General features: G+C 41.8%; 1 protein-coding gene across 2 annotated transcripts in view; it reads right to left on the bottom strand.

Annotated features, from left to right (window-relative positions):
• The window catches only part of SLC6A8 (solute carrier family 6 member 8), a 179,104-nt gene that overhangs the window by 15,943 nt on the left and 148,317 nt on the right, over window positions 1-14,844 (bottom strand). For both annotated transcript variants that reach the window (XM_077478878.1, XM_077478877.1), the window contains exons 7-10: window positions 11,755-11,879; window positions 10,570-10,682; window positions 9,715-9,852; window positions 5,351-5,453 (exon numbers count right to left, since the gene is read on the bottom strand). In XM_077478878.1, the coding sequence (XP_077335004.1) occupies window positions 5,351-5,453; window positions 9,715-9,852; window positions 10,570-10,682; window positions 11,755-11,879 (479 nt within the window). The remainder of the gene's footprint in view (window positions 1-5,350; window positions 5,454-9,714; window positions 9,853-10,569; window positions 10,683-11,754; window positions 11,880-14,844) is intronic.

The following is a 14,844-nucleotide window of genomic DNA, read 5'->3' as shown; positions in this document are numbered from 1 at the left end:
TGCGATTTTTTTTTTTTACCAAAAATATGAAGAAGAATACATATCGGCCTAAACTGAGAAAAAAATAGCTTTTTTTTTTTTAAATGGGGATATTTATTATAGCAAACATACAAAATATTGTGTTTTTTTCCAAATTGTCGCTTTTTTTTGTTTATAGCACAAAAAATAAAAACCGCAGAGGTGAGCAAATACCACCAAAAGAAAGCTCTATTTATTGGGAAAAAAATGACATAAATTTTGGTTGGGTACAATGTCGCACGGGCGCAAAATTGTCAGTTAAATTGACACAGTGCCGAATCACAAAAAATGGCTTGGTCATTCAGCTGCCACATCAAGTGGTTAAAGTTCATGGGCAGGTGTCCCAATACTTTCGACAATATTTTGTACATATATATATATATATATATATATATATATATATATATAGTGCCTTGCGAAAGTATTCAGCCCCCTTGAACGTTTCAATCTTATGCCACATTTCAGGCTTCAAACATAAAGATATAACATTTTTATTTTTTGTGAAGAATCACCAACAAGTGGGACACAATTGTGAAGTGGAATGAAATCTATTGGGTTTTTGAAACTTTTTAAACTAATAAAAAAATGAAAAGTGGGGCGTGCAAAATTATTCGGCCCCCTTGCGTTAATACTTTGTAGAGCCACCTTTTGCTGTGATTACAGCTGCAAGTCGCTTGGGGTATGTCTCTATCAGTTTTGCACATCGAGAGACTGAAATTCTTGCCCATTCTTCCTTGCAAAACAGCTCGAGCTCAGTGAGGTTGGATGAAGAGCGTTTGTGAACAGCAGTTTTCAGCTCTTTCCACAGATTCTCAATTGGATTCATGTCTGGACTTTGACTTGGCCATTCTAAGACCTGGATACATTTATTTGTGAACCATTCCTTTGTAGATTTTGCTGTATGTTTGGGATCATTGTCTTGTTGGAAGATAAATCTCCATCCCAGTTTCAGGTCTTTTGCAGACTCCAACAGGTTTTCATCCAGAATGGTCCTGTATTTGGCTGCATCCATCTTCCCCTCAATTTTAACCATCTTCCCTGTCCCTGCTGAAGAAAAGCAGGCCCAAACCATGATGCTGCCACCACCATGTTTGACAGTGGGGATGGTGTGTTGAGGGTGATGAGCTGTGTTGCTTTTACGCCAAACATATCGTTTTGCATTGTGGGCAAAAAGTTTGATTTTGGTTTCATCTGACCAGAGCACCTTCTTCCACATGTTTGGTGTGTCTCCCAGGTGGCCCGTGGCAAACTTAGACGAGACTTTTTATGGATATCTTTGAGAAATGGCTTTCTTCTTGCCACTCTTCCATAAAGGCCAGATTTGTGCAGTGTACGACTGATTGTTGTCCTATGGACAGACTCTCCCACCTCAGCTGTAGTTCTCTGCAGTTCATCCAGAGTGATCATGGGCCTCTTGGCTGCATCTCTGATCAGTCTTCTCCTTGTCTGAGCTGAAAGTTTAGAGGGACGGCCAGGTCTTGGTAGATTTGCAGTGGTCTGATACTCCTTCCACTTCAAAATGATCGCTTGCACAGTGCTCCTTGGGATGTTTAAAGCTTGGGAAATCTTTTTGTATCCAAATCCGGCTTTAAACTTCTCCACAACAGTATTACGGACCTGCCTGGTGTGTTCCTTGGTCTTCATGATGCTCTCTGCGCTTTCAGCAGAACCCTGAGACTATCACAGAGCAGGTGCATTTATACAGAGACTTGATTACACACAGGTGGATTCTATTTATCACCATCAGTCATTTAGGACAACATTGGATCATTCAGAGATCCTCGCTGAACTTCTGGAGTGAGTTTGCTGCACTGAAAGTAAAGGGGCCGAATAATTTTGCACGCACCACTTTTCAGTTTTTTTATTTGCTAAAAAAGTTTAAAATATCCAATAGATTTCGTTCCACTTCAAAATTGTGTCCCACTTGTTGGTGATTCTTCACAAAAAATTAAAATTTTATATCTTTATGTTTGAAGCCTGAAATGTGGCAAAAGGATGAAAAGTTCAAGGGGGCCGAATACTTTCGCAAGGCACTGTATATATATATATATATATATATATATATATATATATATATATATATGTATATATTCATATATATATATATATATATATATATATATAAATATATATATTAAAAAAATATATATATATATATATATATATATATATATATATATATATATATATATATATATATATATATATATACACAAATTACAACATACTGATCCTTAGATTTGGGGGCTGCATTCGTTTTCTTTTATTGAGGCTCCCCCTCCCCCTTTATTTCCCTCTGCTGATCCTGCCAATAACACACTTTTAGTCGTAGGGTGACAATGCTCACTCAATGTACTGTACTTATATTTACAGCATTGTCCGCGTGGAAAAATGCATTCCTGTTTGCCGCATTTGGGATGCTGTTAACAATTCTGAGCATGTCACACAATGATTTTGTGTTTTTTTGAAAAAAAAACGCTCAGGTCTGAATTGAAACTTAGGACTCTGAGTGATCCTGGAAAGAGTTGCCGCCTCATCCCTTTAAACCCGAACACATATTGATTACACGGGTTCTGTGGCTGATTAAGGTGGTAATTAAACTCACTTGGTGCCTTATCTGCATTAAATCAGCCTCAGAACCTGTGTAATTCTTATTTGTTTGGGTTTAAAGGGATGAACTGTCACTGATTTCGAGGGACTGTCCCTGATTTGAAACAATGTCCCTCTGTCCCTCATTCCAATATAAAGGAATAGTAGTGGTAAAAAAAGGAATTTTTTTGTACAATTCTCCATTAAGGGGACGTGACAGGGGGTGTGTCCTATGCCTGCATAATTTTGCTGATAGGGGTCCCTCATTCCCCTCTCAACAAGCTGGGAGGTATGCTAGTCCTGGATCTAAGGGAGGAGTCTGATGGACACTTTCGAATGGGGGGTCAGCAACCTGTAGATCGCGGACAGGTGACTGGTAGATCCCGGTCTGGTTTTGCTGAATCACCATCCCAGAGCATCAAACTGAGTGCAATGCAGAGGGACTACTTGTAACGTTGAAGCTGTAGTAGGAAGCAAGAGCTGCATAAGCTGATGGCTCCCTTGTAGCTCTGGATCCTGTCCCATCCTGAATGCAGAGGTTTTGGTGCGCTTACAGAAAGTGCGCCACACCTGCAGGATATAATAGAAGTCTATAGCAAAGCTATAGACTTCTATTATAGAGCCATATATATTATATGGCTCTATAATAAAAGTCTATAGCTTTGACTCTTATATTTAAGAGCCAATATATATTATATTGGCTCTTAAAATGTACAAATGCAGCAATTTAGAAATTGGATGAAAGGTTTAGCACTGGAAAACGCTTTTTGAAAGATAAAAAGTACATTTTATATAGATCAGACCAAAATAGGGAACAAATGAGAAGAGGGACAGAGGGACATTGCTCCAAATCAGGGACAGTCTCTCAAAATCAGGGACCATTGGGAGCTATGTATGTTGAAAAAAATGATCTACACTTCGGTTGTTGCTCTTAAAATCTCTTCATTTTATTGAATAGCCACAGTGAACAACAGCAGATTAAGTTTCAGCCTATAAGGCCTTAGTCATAACCCATACCTGTTGTTCAGGTAGATCTCCACATCTTTAAGGTTGTCTATCCCTGCTTTAGAATGTAAGAGATGGACTCTGATGGATTCTCTTGGATGTAATGGGAGACTCTGATATGCCCTCCTGGGTGTAAGGGGGGACTCTGATGGGCACTCCTTAGCCACCTGCCTACCGGGCACTTTCACTCCCTTCCTGACCAGGCCAAGTTTCAGCTTTTAGCACTGACGCACTTTGAATGACAATTGCGAGGTCATACTACACTGTACCCATATGACATTTTATTATTTTCTTTTCCACAGAAATGGAGCTTTCTTTTGGTGCCATTTATTCACCTCTGGGTTTTTTTTTTTCTAAACAAATGAAAAAAAAATTTAAAAAAAAAAGGTTTGCTTAGTTTCTGTTACAAAATGTTCAAAATAGGTAATTTTCTTCTTCACTGATGTGTGCTGATAAGGCTGCACTGATGGATACTGATTAGGTGACATTGATGGGTGGCATTGATGAGGGGGCACTGATAGGCAGCACTGATGAGGGGGCACTGATAGATGCCACTGATGGGCACTGTTGGGGCTGCACTGATTATCAGAACACTGGTGATCAGTGCCCGGATTATCAATGTAGATGTACTTTGTTAGGCTGCACTAATTGGCGATACTGATGAGGGGGGCATTGATGGGCAGAACTGATGGGCACTGATAGCCAGCACTGATGGGCACTGTTGGGGCTGCACTGATTATCAATGTAGATGTCCTTTGTTAGGCTGCACTAATTTGCACTGATATATAGCACTGATGAGGGGGACACTGATAGGCAGCACTGATGGCCACTGATTGGCACTGATAGGCAGCATTGATGGGCACTGATAGGTGGCACTGATGAGGGGTCACTGATAGGCGGTACTGATGAGGAGGCACTGATAGGCAGCACTGATGAGGGGGCACTGATAAGTGGCACTGATGGACACTGATAGACAGCACTGATGGGCACTGTTAGGGCTGCAATGATTATCAGTGTAGATGCCCCCTGTCACACTTGCTGGCTCTCCTCTCCTCGCGCTGTAACAGCGAGTCAGGAAAGGAATGCTGATAACCAGCAAGCATTCTTACATGTGCTCAGCTGTAATTGGACACAGCTTATATGGTAAAAGGCCTCTGTGATTGGCCCTTTATCCCTATCACAGAGAGCACTGGATGCGCACTCCAGTGGGTGTACCTCAGGGGTGAGGTTCTGCGAGGATGTTAATAGACACCCCCCCCCCCCCCCAGAACTGTACAACCGAATAATAGCTACAGCATAGTCCAAAAGTGGTTAATGTAAGCGGGGGCTTTTTATAAAAAAAAAATTGACGCATAAATAACTGTAAATGTGACCTGACCCTCATACTGAAAATGCTGTGGGGAGATGAGGATAGTTGGAGGGTGTTCTGTAGTCCAGCTGGGTAGGACTACTTAGGATTTCCATGAACTGTAATGTTGTCTTCTCCCTACAAGAAAGTAGGAGCTCACTGGTTTTCTTGATAGGATCAACAGGTACTTTTCTGCACTGGGACAGAACATGGGGAAATGTGCATGGATTGCGAATATGTTTTTATTTTATTACTTTGCCCGGACATACACTTTAAACATATCTGTACATGGACAATCAATAAAATATCAATAAAAATTAGAGTTAGTTTTTTTGTTTGTTTTTAAATATCTCAAACGTTGGACCCTTGGCATGATGTCCACTGACTTACCATACACCCAAGCAACGACCACGCACTGCCAAAACGTCTGCCACAAGAGCGTCATTCCACTGGCGGAATAATAATCAAACAGCTGGAAGACATACATCCCACCCTGTGGAAAGAAATATATACGTGACATACGTGACATATCATCTGCAACACACGATAACCCAAACCCATGTCCTTCTCATAATGTTTTCTTCTAAATTCTTTAAATTCTTGGAACTGCTAGAGAAGATCAGTTGGGAAATACAAGTCACATGGTAAGCGGAAATCATCAGATCTGCTAGTCTGCCTGGAGACACGTCCTCTTTAAAGCCTTGTACACACAATGAAAACATCAGACGAACGATCGTACGTTTTTTTTTTGCTAGTGCAGATTTTTTTGCTAGCAATCGCAACCTCCGATCAACCAACCAAAACCTCCTCCTCATCCCCAAGTCCCGGTACAAATAAAGGGGAGAACGAAGATTCGCAGTCCAAGGACCACGGCTATGGAACACTCTATCCACGAACATCCGCTTGGAAGGAAACCATTGGGCCTTCAGGAAAAAACTCAAGACCCACCTCTTTTAAGAAGGAATCAATGCAGGTCGGATCAAGCGCCTTGAGACGATTCAGTTCGCTTTTGCAGCGCTATACAAGTCATTCGTTCATTCATTCATTCACAAAACAACTTCGGAAGTGATGTAATGTATTGTATTGTAATGTATTCTTTCGTTTCTGAGCATGCGTGGTCTTGCTCTTATGATTTTTATTCAGACAAATACTGTACTGATAAAATGAAAATCGTATGATCCTGTATCGAATGAAAAAAATTTTTGTCCCTACGCATGAACTGTCGTGATCGGCTCTTGAACGCTGTGTACTAGTGATCAAATTATCGTATGCGTTTTTTTTGTACTATTTTCTGATCACGTGTACCAGGCTTAAAAAAAGCTCACCAGCACCCTCCTAGATTTTCCTCTTATTAGAGGTTTATTTCCATGAGTTTTTGTTTTTTGTCCAAACTCTGATGAAGAAAGAACACCAAATGATCATCTCAAGAGTCCCAGATTCTATATTGGTATTATCACATGTAACAACAGGAAGGCAAAAGACATCCAACGAGTTTCAGGGGCCAAAATCCCCCTTCATCAAGAACTGGATACTATAGCAAAAAGCTGTCTATTGGACTCAAAGCAAAAACTGCTGGAAAAGAACTATAAACAGGAGAAAAATAAATTATATACGATTCTGCCTACATCTACGACTATGGCCAAGTGATAGGGAGATGCAGACACAATCACATTTTTTTTTCCTGTTAGAGGTTTATTTTCAGGAGTTTTTGTTTTTTGTCCAAGCACTGATGAAGAGAAAGCGCCAAACTATCACCTCAAAAGTCCAACATACTATATTGGTATTATCACATGTAACAACAAGAAGGCAAAAGACATCCAACGAGTTTCAGGGGCCAAAGTCCCCCTTCATCAAGGTCTGGATACTGTAGCAAAAAGTTGTCTAGTGGACTCAAAGCAAAAACTGCTGGTAAAGCTTAACAGGAGAAAAAAAATGATATGCGATTGAGCCTACATCCACGGCCGAGTGATGGGCCTTAGATGCAGGCACAATTACATATTCATTTATTATCTTACTAGAAGTTTATATCCAGGAGTTTTTGTTTTTTTGTCTAAGCACTGATAAAGAGAGAGAGAGCGCGAGAGAAATGATCATCTCAGGAGTCCCCGATACACTAGATTGTCAAAAGTATTGGGATACCTGCCTTTACACGCACATGAACTTTAATGGCATCCCAGTCTTAGTGCATAGGGTTCAATATTGAGTTGGCCCACCCTTTACAGCTATAACCACTTCAACTCTTCTGGGAAGGCTGTCCACAAGATTTAGGAGTGTGTCTATGGGAATATTTGACCGTTCTTTCAGAAGTGCATTTTTGAGGTCAGGCCCTGATGTTGGAGAGAAGGCCTGGCTTGCAGTCTCTGCTCTAATTCATCCCAAAAATCAGGTTGAGGTCAGGGCTCTGTGCAGACCAGTCAATTTCCTCCATCCCAAACTCGCTCATCCATATCGTTATGAACCTTGCTGGTGGACAGCCTTCCCAGAAGAGTTGAAGCTGTTATAGCTGCAAAGGGTGGGCCAACTCAATATTGCACCCTACAGACTGAGAATGGGATGCCACTAAATAATTGTGCGTGCAAAGGCAGGTGTCACAATACTTTTGGTAATATATATATTTTTACATCAAGCTTATCCCTTTTACAATCCCTTTAAATACAACTGTAACTAGTTGACTTGTTTTAAACTTTGCACTATAGTATGTACACATGACTGCCAAAAGAAGGCATTGGCATTTGTCCCTGTAGTTCTCGGATCTCATTGACATAATTGTTTTGTGGTGAGTTAGCCAAATAAAAGCAAATGCTAAAAGCTTAGCCTTATAATTCATCAGAGGAGAAACCAAACACCATGTATGCAGGGTGCTCATATCCAATTCCCCTTGGATACTGAAAGGAGAAGCAAGGCTTGACCATGTTAGAACAGCAGTGGTGATACTGTATATCTCATATAAATTAGAATGGTATCCTGCCATCCACAATAATCAATCAGGTGTTGTTCCTTATATTATAAACTATCTTATAAAGTTAGAGATCCAGTCTGGTTTTCAAATGAGACCTGGAGTCATATAGAAAAGGTTTTCTAAGTTATAGGGAACATCTAGAAATGTTAATAGTGTCTAAACAGTACTAAAAAAAATTGTCCCTTTGTTTTTAATTTCTCTGTATATCTGCAATGTGAGATCTCTAAAGCACTGCTGTCTTTGGCTGTTAGTTTTGGGAGATTTGGTGATGTCACTACAGTACTGTGCTGTCCACTGTTGTCCTTGCCAGACAAAAAACTGTACTTGATGACCTGTAAAGGAAGAATCTCCCTGCTTCTGTTTCATCCATTCTATGGATCTGTATTTCCTCCACCTCGTCTGCTGCTTGCCCCATTGCTCCTTCCTCCATTGGTCATCAGATCACCAGTTGCCAGAGGGGCAGTTTTAGAGCTCACATTGGATTTATCATGTCACCCTCTTCCTCAATACATGGTTCTGGAGATTGGTCACTCCTCTTGCGTGAAGGTAACCTGCCACCCCTTTCACCTCAAAAGTCCGATTGTTTCACAAGGGCTCAGACAAAGCAACAGAGGAGCAGGTGTCTGTGTATGTACAATTCCAGTAAAACCATTTAGGTTATGGTAGGAAGGAATTAAAGGTTTCAAAAGCCTTCCAACCAAATCAATGTGTAACACAGCTGAGTCCTTTAAGAAAAGAAGGCATTTATATGGCTCATTCCATCACATATCCCAGAAATACTAGAATTATTCCTCATCTTAGGAAATGCAAATCATTCCTTTATACCCCAAAGGCTAAATCCACATGCAAAACTGCTGGGGTATGGTGGAAATATGGCCTTTTTGTGGCCATAACCAGTTTAGTGAATGGAATCCATGGATTCTATTTGGTAGGGCTTGAGACCCAACAAGCAAGTATAACCATTAAGGTTATAATTGCTTGTTGAGTTATGCTTGCTTGTATTCCCCTAACCATTAAGGTTAAAGAGCTAAATCAGTCTCCAAACTGCAGCCTGTAGGCTGGATAATCCTCTTTGCTTGCCGTTATCTGGCTCCTGGAGCACTGTTCCACCCACTGATAAAAGGCACTGTTTCTCCAGCTGAAACCAACAATAAGGTGCTATTGCTTCAACTGACACCAATGGAGGGGCATCATACCTCCCACTGATGGCAATGACGGGCACTATTCCTCCTACTGACACCAACAATGGGACACTATTCCACCCAGTGACACCAATCATTAGGGCACTATTCCTTCAACTGATACCAATGATGGGGCACTATCCCTTCCACTGGCACCAACAATGGAATATTAGTTCTCCCGCTGACACCAATGATGAGGCACAATTCCTTCCTCCCATACCAACGATACCAATGATGGAGCACTGGCACTGGCCACAGGTGATATGTAATTTTTTTACTTCCACCAACCACCAAGCCTGAGGTATGGAACACCTACTCCCACCTGCACCCCTAAGGTCTAAACTGACCCTGAAAATGATTGTTTACTAAATTTTGGGACTCCTGGACTAAAGGAATCGCAGAACTCTCCAACTAAATAAGTGTGTAGCACAGTAAAGCCTTCTAAGAATTCCATCACATATTCCTCATTTTAGGACAGTGGGCAGAACCATACAAACCATTCATTTATGCCCAATGGCCACATGCACTAAAAAGACAGTAGCAGCACTTGTAGTGCATTGTGAAATGATACCTTGATACACTGGACAATGCAAAGACATGACATTCGCACTCACCTCTGTCAGCATAGAGAGGTCTATGAGGAACATGACTGCACAGCAAATGGCTACAGCCACCTCTCTTTGGTAACGGAAATAGTAGCGGGCTGGGAGCAGGTCCAGGATGGCAGTAATGAATCCCTCTACGCCAACAAACTGTAATGAGATATAAAGCTATTCTCAGTACTGTAAAAGTTACATTTCAAGGTACTGTATGTACAGAACACGTTCCAAGAATATCACCCCAGCTATAGGAGATAGTAAAGCAGCACCCTGGTGTCACATTACTTGAGAACATGCAATCTAATATCTCTACCATGGCCATGTGTACATAGCCAATATATGTCCTGAAACTGGACTGCCATGAGTGAACCCATGGAGATGTTGGGAGCCCATCAAAACTCAATAAAGATAATGTCTTTGATGGGAACCAACCTAGGATCCCAGCACCTGCCAGACAAGAATGCTAACCACTATTCATATTGCCCTCATTGCCTTAAGGATATGTAGACAATGCAAACATTTGTAAAGGTAGACAGTTCTCATGTTCACCAAGTACCACCATTGAACATCCCCCCTATGCTTAGTACACAGATACAGCTTGGTACAGCATGAAGATGGTACTGCGTGTACATTGCCAGGCTTCATATGTCTTTCCCCTTACTAGCAGTGTTCATTGGCGGCTTCAACAATAAGGTCTCTAGGCCCCCCTCAGCTGGAAAAGAACGTAAGAGCTTGAGGCTCAACCGGCTTAGGGGCTCATGAAAGGCTGCACTCACTCTAACTTCTACAACTCCTCCACTGGCTCCCCATGTCCCCCAGTTCTCTGTATAGCATACCCCACCAAATGTTGCCTAGCACATATATTTTTACCTGGCTGTCCAAACCGAGAAGTAGCAGCATAAAAAAGAACAGAGCGGACCAGAGAGGCGCCACTGGCATCAGACTCACTGCTCGTGGATATGCAATAAAAGCCAGTCCTGGCCCTGTGCAAGGGAAAAAAGTTTGTTATTATATACAATCTCTAATCCTTCTAAGATGGATTTATTCTCAGATCCAACTAATCAGTGTATAAATAGATATCTATACAGTGGACCTAAAATGACAGTACTGGGATAAATTTAAAGAAGACACATAACCCTGATCTACAAATAGTTTTATTTGAAAGTGCAATCAATAATATGCACACTTTGTATAAGTAAAATTTCCCATATATTTCCAAAACTAATTGAGATCAATTTCTTTTTTTTTTCTTTTTTTTTTTTTTTGGTGGCGTCAGATATTTTGCTACTCACAGCTGAGTTTCTGTCCAGTAACTCCATCAAATTGCACCCCATTTTTTACTTTAGAGGTACCTTTGAAATAATATTCAGGTCTCAGGGAATCCCTGCTAAGATTTTCAACTAGGAAAATGCTCCTTACATTGGTGGTCCGTAGCAAGAATACCCCTTACATTGGGGGTCAATGGGATGAATGCTCCTTGTATTGGTGGTCAGTGGGAAGAATGCCTCTTATGTTGGTTGGCAGTAGGAAGAATGCCCCTTACATTGGGTGTTAGTGGGAAGAATGCCCCTTACACTGGTGGTCAGTGACAAGAATGCCCCTTACGTTTGGAGTCAGTGGGAAGAATGCCCTATACGTTGGGTGTCAGTGGGAAGGATTTCTATTACTTTGGCGGTCAGTGGGAAAAATTACTCTTATATTGGTGGTCAGTGAGAAGAATGTCCCTTACAGTGGTGGTCGTAATGCCACCCTTATAGTTAGCTAAAAAAGGTAAATGGTGTCACCCTTCTGGCTGTCTCACGTGCCGATGGATGTGGAGCACTAATGACACCATCAGATGGAAGGTCAATAAACAACAGTTCAAGGACCCCTAGCAACCTCTGGAGGAACCTTAATGTTACATGGAACCTTGGTTGAGAATGGCTGGTCTACACAATGGCAAGCATCTCAAATGCTGTATGTCAATATGATAGGAATCGAATATGGGAACTTTTAGATTAGGTATTCTCATTGAGAGAATGTGTTTTTATGGAAAACATTTTAAAAGCAATATACCTGATTCAGCCACTTTTGAGATGTCTACCCCCTGCTCATTAGCCATGAATCCGAGAATTGAGAAAACCACAAAGCCAGCAAAGAAACTGGTCCCACTGTTTATTAGTGCAAGGATAAAGGCATCTCTGTAAAAAATAAAAATACAAATAAAAAATAAATAATTAAAAGTGGTTTAGAAACATGTATGCAGCAATATATTCCAACCTTATCACACTATATTAACTCTAAAGGCTCTGTACAAATGAAGAGGAAAGAAAGGTGTTGCCAATAGAAGATTTAATTTTAAAACCCAGACTGGAGAAGTGATAAGGCTCTTCTCCCCCAATCAGTCAGTTTTGCTGGGCAGCCGGCTCTAGGAAGAGTCCTGGTGGTTCCAAACTTCTTCCATTTATGGATGATGGAGGCCACTAGGCTCATTGGGACCTTCAACGCTGCTGACATTTTTCTGTACCCTTTCCTAGATCTGTGCCTCGATACAATCCTGTCTTGGAGGTCTACAGACAATTCCTTGGACTTCATGGCTTGGTTTGTGCTCTGACATGCACTGTTAACTGTGGGACCTTATATACCCAGGTGTGTGCCTTTCCAAATCATGTCCAAGCAACTGAATGTACCACAGGTGGACTCCAGTCAAGTTGTATAAACATCCCAAGGTTGATCAGTGGAAACAGGATGCACTTGAATGACTTCAATTTTGAGTGTCATGACAGAGGCTGTGAATACTTATGTATATGTGATTTTTTTCATTTTTTATTTTTAATACATTTGCTAAGTGAAGCTCTGTGAATACTTTCTGGATGCACTGTACATATATAAATTAATGTGATGTTAATGATGGGTTGCAGCTTGCATCAAATGGTGTTTAACCAATCACTAAACAATAAATAAAGTGTAAACTCTTAAGTGATTACATAAAGATAATCACATCAAATTAAGTGTATCACCATCAGTGTATACATGTACTAAACAATAAATAGTATATATTAATGACCTAATAATCTAAAATAGGTCTCAGGTGGTGCTTGTCCAGAACAATAAAGTTATACCCGTGTTGAATTTTAATGGAAGGTTGTTGGATTTTTCTCCAATGGAATTAGTGGTGTGTTGCGGATGGTTAACCTAGAGATAATGGTTTTAAAGGAAGGAGGCAGCAGAACCTCTTCATTAACAGAATTTTTATCTGATGAACCAGCAAACACAAAAAAGGTTAATGTTCCTCTACTTCACTTCTGGAGGTAAGGAACAATTTACATCAGATATAAGCCATGTTAAGGTGTGCCTTCCTTAAACTCCTGAATGCTGTATCCCCAAGTATACTAGACTGCTCCCCTAAAGGGCAAACTATAGACCAAATTTCTCCAGGCTAATCCCGGAAGCAGGACCACTTTGAGTCTAGCTTGTCTCCAACCTGCTCCAGACTGTGGGGTGAAGCCTCTCTACTCCTAATGGGTACCTGTCCCTATCTCCATGCAGTTCTCACTAAAGACACCCCCTGTGATGCAGACTGTGCTATTATAGTACCCAACGTACCAAAATGGCCACCGAAATCTCATGGTAACTTCAAAAATGTAGCCTAGATCCAATGGCAGAGGGCACATAAGTCATGGGACCACTTTTGTTTACTAGTACGAGCAAAAGAGGAAGTGATTTAGCAATCAAAGGTTTGCATGAAAACATCTGGTCCTACCTGCCTAGTGGTGCATGGGGCAAGGGACCCCATCAGCCAAGACAGTGAGCCATTGTAATGGGCTTGTGAGTGGTGAACATATTTCTTCGGGGACACAAGACAACAAACGGATGACACATTTTAATCCTTCCATCCTTCCCCTTCTTTTCTAAGCTAAACTGCAGACATCCCAACCTTGCAACGCTCATTTCAGGGAGGTGGAAAACTGGAAAACTCATTTCAGGAAGGTGACGTTTCGCACCGGCGCCACCCCCCCCCCCCCCCAATTAAATACAGCCTGATCAGTGCCAATTAAATGCAGCTATACTAGGGTTGCCACATCATCCCTTTAATCCAGGACACATATTAATTACACAGGTTCTCAAGCTAATTTAATGCAGATAAGGCACCAACTGAGTTTAATTACCACCTTAATCAGCCACAGAACCTGTGTAATTGATGTGTGTCCTGGATTAAAGGGATGATGTGACAACCCTAAGCTATAACCGTGCAGACATCTCAAGTCTCTCGCGACTCGGGGGAGTCTCCCGCATTTGACAGCGGGCTCACAGACACCCGCAAGTGCGGCACAATCTCCCGGCTGAGTCTACCTGCACTGTCACCCACTGCCACAGGAGTCGTTTGAACAGCGGCTGCGAACTAAGCTCCCGAGCTTGGCACTCATTGGACCATGGGCGGTGCCTGCGTTAGCGAAAGGAGGGAAGTGGGAGGTGGGCCCATACGGTGAAATCATTCCCGTGCGTGTGCCGCGATTGGTTGCTAGGCTCAGCTAATTTTCCTAGCAACTGAGGGTATTGAGGTGGCGGCAGCCCCCGTGATGTTTCTATGCATGCACAGTACAGAGCCCCAGATCAGCTGTTGTCCCGCTTTGCCAAGGCAGGTTCATATAGGTGAGGGGCAGATAGTTACATGATACATAAAGGTTCCATGCTGCCAGTGTGAAGGAGCTCTTACCACACATACATAAAGGTTCCATGCTGCCAGTGTGAAGGAGGTCTTACCACACATACATAAAGTTTCCATGCTGCCAGTGTGAATGAGGCCTATGTTTTCCAGAAATGCGTGCTGTTGCTAAGAAGTACAAAGCTGTGACTATACAGGGTGCTGCGCAAATAAGGGTAGGGTTTCCTTGTACTGACGGTCATTATTATATATTACTCAGTGGCAGAACATAAGCTGCACACATGACACACCACGCTATTATTCCCCTTCTGTGACAATAGTATACACCAAACACCACACACATCCAGCCGCCCTCTGCTCCTTGCCATCACTGAACGTGGCAAAGTCAGAGATGACAAAAAAAGCCCGATCTTCCCCAGCCATGCAATCACCATCATACTCTTCTGTACACCCGCCTCAATTCGCTCAGTTGCTAGGCAAATTAGCCGAGCCTAGCAACC

The sequence above is a fragment of the Lithobates pipiens genome, unplaced genomic scaffold, assembly GCF_037356315.1.
Source record: "Lithobates pipiens isolate NorthernLeopardFrog02 unplaced genomic scaffold, aLitPip1_a1.2 Scaffold_1, whole genome shotgun sequence".
Classification (NCBI taxonomy): domain Eukaryota; kingdom Metazoa; phylum Chordata; class Amphibia; order Anura; family Ranidae; genus Lithobates; species Lithobates pipiens.
Note: the sequence above shows the minus strand (reverse complement) of the source record. Positions and strands in the feature narration are given on the sequence as shown.